General features: G+C 31.3%; 1 protein-coding gene across 1 annotated transcript; it reads right to left on the bottom strand.

Annotated features, from left to right (window-relative positions):
- Window positions 1-740: 740 nt before the first annotated feature.
- On the bottom strand, window positions 741-4,816 carry LOC124542203 (ras-related protein Rab-24-like). The gene is made up of 5 exons (XM_047120148.1): window positions 4,452-4,816; window positions 4,106-4,194; window positions 3,289-3,415; window positions 2,336-2,483; window positions 741-1,135 (listed from the first exon to the last, which is right to left on the bottom strand). The coding sequence occupies exons 1-5, from the start codon at window positions 4,563-4,565 to the stop codon at window positions 1,008-1,010; spliced, it is 606 nt and encodes a 201-aa protein (XP_046976104.1). The 5' UTR covers window positions 4,566-4,816; the 3' UTR covers window positions 741-1,007.
- Window positions 4,817-7,537: the final 2,721 nt, after the last annotated feature.

Below are 7,537 nucleotides of genomic sequence, written 5' to 3'. Positions count from 1 at the left end.
CCGACATAGATAGGTATAGTGTGTCGCGGACTTTTTTGTAGATATTAATGAGATCTACACTTAATTAGAACATTTTATAATTCTATCTTTTATAGTTTAGGCATCATACGCAAAAAAATCAAGTAGATTTTTCCTTTTTTGTCCGAAAAACCCAAAATATCTTACGGAACCCTATTTTTTTTCGAAATAAAATTTAGCCTATGTTATGCGGGATTGGTGAAAGAATGGTGAAAGAATTTTTAAAATCGGTCCAGCAGTTTTTGAGCCTATTCATTACAACCAAACAAACAAAGTTTTCCTCTTTATAATATTAGTGTAGATGTGCCAGTCCGCCAACCGAAGCCATAAAAAAGATTCAGTTACGATAGATTTATTAGAGAATCGTGTCATTATTCGATATGTCAATTTATAGGAAGGCAGGCTAGCAATTGAGTCATGTGGTAAGCGATTAACCATTGTAAGAAATACAATACCCTGACAACTTTTGTTATTAAGATTAGTTAATATATAAAACTAGCAGCCGTTTTAAGGTGTTTGGCAAAAGCCTATGTCCTTTCTTGTATATCGAGTTTGCTTCATAGCAAATTTCATCAAATTTGGTTAAAAGGTTTGGTCGAGAAAAAGCGACAGACAAACAGCGTTACTTTCATGTTTACAATATTAAAAATATAAATTTCTTAATGTAACATACAACTGGAACTGATATTTGAGGTAACAAAATAAGCGTTACATACACTATTATCACTATTAATTATTTCAAAGAAGCAAAACTTCTCACTGAGAACTTCTTCTTCTTTATAATAAAAAAAATTGTTAAATAATCTACTTATGAATGATTAAATAAAACCATTATTTTGATAAATGTAATTTCAGTCAGTCATGGTGCTAATACCGTTGAAATGTACATCGTTACACTGGCTCACTCCAACTATTGTTGGTATATTCGTTATTGTTACCAGACAGTCTAACACTCTCCAGTATTTATATATACAAATATATGTTATTTATCAGCAGTAACAGTAATTCTTATTTTTATTATTTTCCTCTTTCTGTAAGTGTACTCTTGCCTCTTCAACATCCTTCATAACTCTTAAATCTGCTGCACAATCGTCTACTATCTTCTGGAAGAGTTCGTCTGAAAAATATTAATTAATAAATTGTTAGATAAAAATTAATTAATGATTTTTCTATTATTGCCTTTTATTTAAAAAAAATTGTTGCTTTTTTCCGACATGTTTAACAATTTTCGTTCTATTTCAATTTACACGAAAACCTTAACAAATTATATAACTAAAACTTCCTTATTAATCCCTCTTTCTATTTGTGAAAACCGCAAGAAAATCCGTTCAGTAGTTTTGGAGTTCATCGCGAAGATACACACAGGCAGTCAAAAGTCAAATCAAGTCAAAGCTTGCAACTGACCAGACAAATAAATAAAAATTTTAACAAAAAGAAAAACCGTCTTCAAACAATACAATATTTTAAAACAAATGAATATGCACTAAAAAGTAATTATAATAATTGCGTATTCAACATATTTTTTAGTGTCCTCCTGAGTAAAATAAAATGAAAAATATCAGACTACTTAAAAGTCGAAAAAAAAAAAATTCAAAATCGGTTCACCCAGAGAAAGTATATGAGGTAACAAACATAAAAAAAATACAGACGAATTGATAACCTCCTCCTTTTTGAAGTCGGTTGATAAGACAGCTTAGAATATGAAGTATTATGCTATGAACTACCGACCCGGCCCGGCTTCGCACGGGTGCAATACTGATACTAAATATACTACAGAATTAGTTTATTTACGACATCACACTAGTAACTTCAAAAATTGTAAGCTTTACTTTATTTCTTGGCTTATAAGCCATTTCTTCCAGACAACCTTTGGGTTAGAAGGATAATGCGTATATTTAATATTGTATTTGCTATATTTATTGAGTTGTATTTGTTATTATTCCATAATGTAAGTTTTTACCGCACCCCCATATTGCCGTCTTGCATACACATTATCCTTCTAACCCAAAGGTTGTCTGGAAGAAATGGCTTATAAGCCATAAGACCGCCTTTTGCTTGGCCAATTTTGTTTGAAAAATATATTTTGTGTCTTTATGTATATTTGGTGTGCAATAAAGAGTTAAATAAATAAAAATAAAATAAATATATTGCGCATATATTATATACAAAAACCTTCCTCCGGAATCACTCTATCTATTAAAAAAAACAGATCAAAATCCGTTGTGTATTAATGATCTAAGCATACATAGGGACAGACAGCGGTAAGACTCTATTTTAAGCTGTGTAATGATAATGAATGACTAATGATACAACATACCAACATTCTCCCCGGTTTTGCTTGACGTCAGATAGTGTCCACTTAAGCCCTGGGAGTATGTCGCTATTATGTCTTCTGGTACTTCACGCTGAACTAATCCATCATCGATGAGATCCTTCTTCGTACCACACAGATATACCTTACAGTCCTGGAATGTTAAAAGGATTTATTTATTAATTTATTTTGTTAATAAATAAATAGGCTATTTAATATGACGTGACGTGAATAGGGACAGTGACGTCACTTGCCTGTATTGTAATCTGTGGTACATATAATCCACAAACGATAGGCAAACGAGGTTAACAAGCAAGTGACTTAATCAACTTGTGTCACGTGACAAACGTTATAAAAAAAGCATTTATGGATTTTTGAATGAATGAAGTATTATTTTCAACTTTGGTTAGTAAATAGCCATTATTAAAGTCATTATCTATACTGATTACAATAATTGACACTTTATTTTTCCTATTGACAAATAGCGTATTACAGTAGAACGCCGATTATCCGAACGCCGGTGAAACGAATCGCCATTTATCCGAATTAAAACCAAATAGTTTTACTTTGTATTTTTGTTAAGGCCTGATGGTGTTGCCACTTACTCTGATCGAGATGTTTATTGTAGAAATATGTTTGTTATACTTAATAAAATCTATTCTACATGTAATCGTTTTTTTTATTACCAGTCTATATCCGATTAATCGATTTTTCGATAATCAACCCCTAATTAACAGATAATGGGCGCTTTTCTGTAATCATAAATTTAAAAAAAATTAAAGGCAAAGACCAAATCGTTTTATACCATGTTCATATACCATTATCAAAAGAAACTCTTTTCTATTATTTTTTTGCTACTTGCATAAAAAGTCTTATAAAATATATTGTTCAAAAGGACAATAAAAAATACTGAGTGTTACTAGATCATCTACTGCCTCTGACAGCAAGAATATAGCTACCTCTTCGACTGTTCTCAGTTCTTGCAGCCAGTGACGCAGCCTGGTCCAGGATGCTTGCGATGAAGGTTCGTAACAGATAATGGCTGCGTGTGCCCCCCTGTAGTACATGCGTGTCATAGCTTCATATCTGAAATATATAAGTTAATCTATTGTAATTATGTGCTCTAGGATTTTTACTATGTAAAATTATTTGATAGAGAAACGCCTTATAACACCTTAGAATGTGCCAAGCCATAAGGCCATTTTTTTTTGTGGTTGTGTGCACTACTTTTTCTTTTTACATATAGGTGGTGAAGAAAAGGGGCCACCGAATGGTAAGTGATCATCACCACCCATAGCTCTAAGATGTTATGTCCTTTGTTCAATCAGAATCAAAATAAACTTTATTCAAGAAGGTTTTAACACTTTTGAATCATCATTTAACAACTATATTGAGTGAAGCTATCATTGGTTAGGAATGCAGATTCTAAATTGAATAACCAGCAAGAAACTCAGTAATTACTCAGTAGTGCCTGTTATACTCACTCACCCTTCAAACCTGATCAACTATGCTAACTGTACTAGTACTAACAGTACTACTGCTGTTTCATAGTACTATATAACATGCAAATTTTAAATTAATTATTTATCATTATTAGTAACTAGTCTATGAAGTTTTTTTTTTATGTGGTTTATTTATGCAAATGTCACATTACTTTATAAATTTAAGTAGTCCTCTTTTTAATGGCTGTTCCTTCAATCATTAAGCAGGAGATCAATACCTAGATGGGGCTAAAATAAAATTATTTTCTTAAAGATTGTTATGTTTTTTAATTACCTTTCACTGCCTGCTGTATCCCAAATACCAACATTGAATTCTTTATCATTAGACTGCATCTGTTTGGCACAGAACGCTGCGCCAATGGTCTAAAAGAAAAAAAATAGTTTTTTTTTTTGCATAAGTATTCACATTCAGCCTAAAAAGTTTACGAATTTTATCAAATAAAAAAGCATATAATTTGCAAATATTTGTACGGTGAGTCCACTATATAAGCTAAATAAAAAAATAAACAAGTCTAGAATATTAAAGGTCGAAAAATAAAACAGAGGTCAATGAATTTTTACACAAAGACGTGAGATAATCGCGACTCTTAAAAGTATTTAAAATATGATATTTAACTTACGTTTTGGTATGGGGTGCCAGAATTAAACCTACAATTAACAAATCTTAACACTAAACTAGTCTTTCCGACGTGTTCACTACCCAAAAGAACGATTTTAAAATCACATCGACTCATGTTTTCAACTTTTTTATACTTTTATTGTAATATAAGTAACTAAAAGTTTACGTGATACTGCATATTTTATATGCTAAGTATAGTTTATGTACGAGAAGATTTAATAGATTGATTAGATCAACTTATTAATTAAAATAAGCCTAATAATATTATCCTCGACACTTTTGTTGATAGAATTAATAACAATAAAATAAGCCTATGTTTATTTCAAATCGAATTTTGACAGTATTGACACTGAATTTTTTTAACATATATGCTTAATAATCGGACTTGGATTCCAGTATTTTAATCCTCCTTAATCTTATTATATTTTTTTAACTAATGAGTAAGTTCAATTATTATTTAATAAATAATACAATATATTTTAGGTAAGTAATACATTTTCGATTAGTTTTTATTAAATTCAGTCAGAAAACTATTACTATTTTTAACATTTATATGTTAAAAATAGTAATAGTTTTCTGACTGAAAAAAAATCCAGATCAATTTTACAATCATCATTTAGTTACATCGATTATTGTTGTCTGTATAAGTTTGATAGCATTAAAAAAATAGAATCTTTAAAATTCTCGAGAAGGGTCGAAAACAGTCCTTTTTATTACCTTAAATAAAACCATAACAACTATTACAGTACCGTATGTAGTTGCACAAATAAGATTTACCATAGACAACAAATCCTTCTACATCTATAATAGTCAGGTATGCTTGGAACTTATGATACATAGTTTGCCTGGATTTGCCTGAGCATATAACAAGCCAGGCTACATCTAATCAGCGGCCGTTGCCCTAGGAGGATCTCGCTTTTCTATATTCTTTATTATTTATTTTTCGATAAGAACCCTAAATATAACAAATTTCTTCGTTGGTTGAACAGCTTAAGATTAGCATTTTCACTGAATAGCTACTGGGTATATTAAATATCTTAAAAGGTAGTCAACTGAATACGACTGAATAAAAATTGAACATACAAAATGAAAGAGACTAGATTATCAGTTGTTTTGAGTAAGAAGACTGTTTACGTAGTAATTTATAAAGGCAGTTTTTTATTCGAATTTACATTAAAGTCGTACTAGATGGAGTTTGCTTCAATCTCATAAAATGCAATTGGACATAGTTCAAAAATTACCTAATAATTATTTAACAACCTGTATCAAATCAATGGAGTACTATACCTTATGCTGAGTCAATGACCCGTAGGGTTAGGAGATAATATGGAATAATTCAAGTCTAGTAGCTAGAAACAATGTTACACATACCGAGGTTCTGGGATTAGCAAGTTTAGACCGATAGATAGAAAGTTTTTGGATTATTCTATAGAAAAGTCTCACCAACGAGGATTTGATAGAAGTGCTAGAGCTGTTGGTTGCTCCTGCCGTGTTCTCTTTCCAATCGTGTCGAATTTGTATTGCATCAGATTACTTGAGTGCATCAGAGTTTCACACACTGGTGCACTTAGTTACTGGTCTCTGAGATTGGCCGCGCAAACCGGTAAAAATTACGTAATATTAATACGCTATACAATATTATATTTTTTTTATGGAATAGGTTGGCGGGTATGGGCATGGTTGGCATATGGGCCACCTGATGATAATTGGTCACCATAACCCATAGACAATGACACGCTGTAAGAAATATTAACGATACCTTACATCATCATTGCGCCACCAACCTTAGGAACTAAGATGCTATGTCCCTTGTGCGTAGTTACACTGGCTCACTCACCCTTCAAACCGAAACACAACAATACTCCGTACTGTTGTTTAGCAGTAGAATACTTGACGAGTGGGTGGTACCTACCGAGGCAGCCTTGCACAAAGCCCAAACCAAATTTGGTGGTAACCAAGTAACAAGGTAAAAGCAATGTTAGGCAGTTTAAGCACCTTGGCGGGACAAAAATTGTAAGATAAAAAAAGACCATAAAACTTAACTTTTTTTTACGTAGGTATATCTTGCCTCCAAGTCAACAGATGTCATACTCACTTTTCTTGATAGTATTATTTAATAAGAGTACCCTTATCACTATGTCGCAATATATATTAATATTATAAATGTGAAAGTAACTCAATCTGTTACCTCTTTACGCTTAAACCGCTGAATAGATTTAATTTGGTAAGGGTTTAGTTTTAGCTTCTTTTTTTTAATTATCCTCGTAGGGGTAAACTCCAAAACTACTGAATGGATTTTCATGCCGTTTTCACTGAAAGACAGAAAGAGTTCCTGAGGAAGGTTCAGGTACATATATAATTTATTGACGTTTTTGTGTAAACAACTTGAAATAGAACGATAATTGTTAAAAATATAAAAAAAAATAAACTCATGTAAAACCGTGCGAAGCCGGGATGGGCAGCTAGTTAAAATATATTATTGTATAATATATTGCTTCACTTGATAATTTACGATCGTAAGGAGCAGTGCAGATCTATGTGTAAATTTGGTTAGCCAAGGGCACTTTTATCGTACTAAAGTAATATTAATAATTACCTCGCTATCTACTGCTAGGTATCATTGTATCGATCTTGCCCTCTCGACTTCCATTTCACAAAATATTGATTTTTAAACAATGAATTAGCATCAATCAGTTAATTTTAACACCTATTATACGGGTACAATGGTAGTTATTCCAATGACAGCCCTTGTGAATGATGATACCATTATCAGTAAAAATTATCTTTTTAGGGGATTGAATATACAGAATATATCAAAATTGTGACGGAAGGGTAAACAGACCAGTAACAAATTAATTTGCAAATTGTTTTAAAGGATTTTCAAGCTACCAATCTTTTTTTTAATTATAATTTATTTTTCTGTTTTAGTGTTGCCAGTATTGAAAATGATAAATTATTTATAAATATATATATAGGTAATTTTGTTTGTATTGACAATAATTGTATTCATTGTACTTCTCATAAAACGTTATGTTTAATTAATAATATTTTTTGAACGTATGATAAGAATTTTATCTATACGCTATA

This window comes from Vanessa cardui, chromosome 30 (genome assembly GCF_905220365.1).
Source record: "Vanessa cardui chromosome 30, ilVanCard2.1, whole genome shotgun sequence".
Classification (NCBI taxonomy): Eukaryota; Metazoa; Arthropoda; class Insecta; order Lepidoptera; family Nymphalidae; genus Vanessa; species Vanessa cardui.
This window is presented reverse-complemented; position numbering and strand designations above follow the sequence as displayed.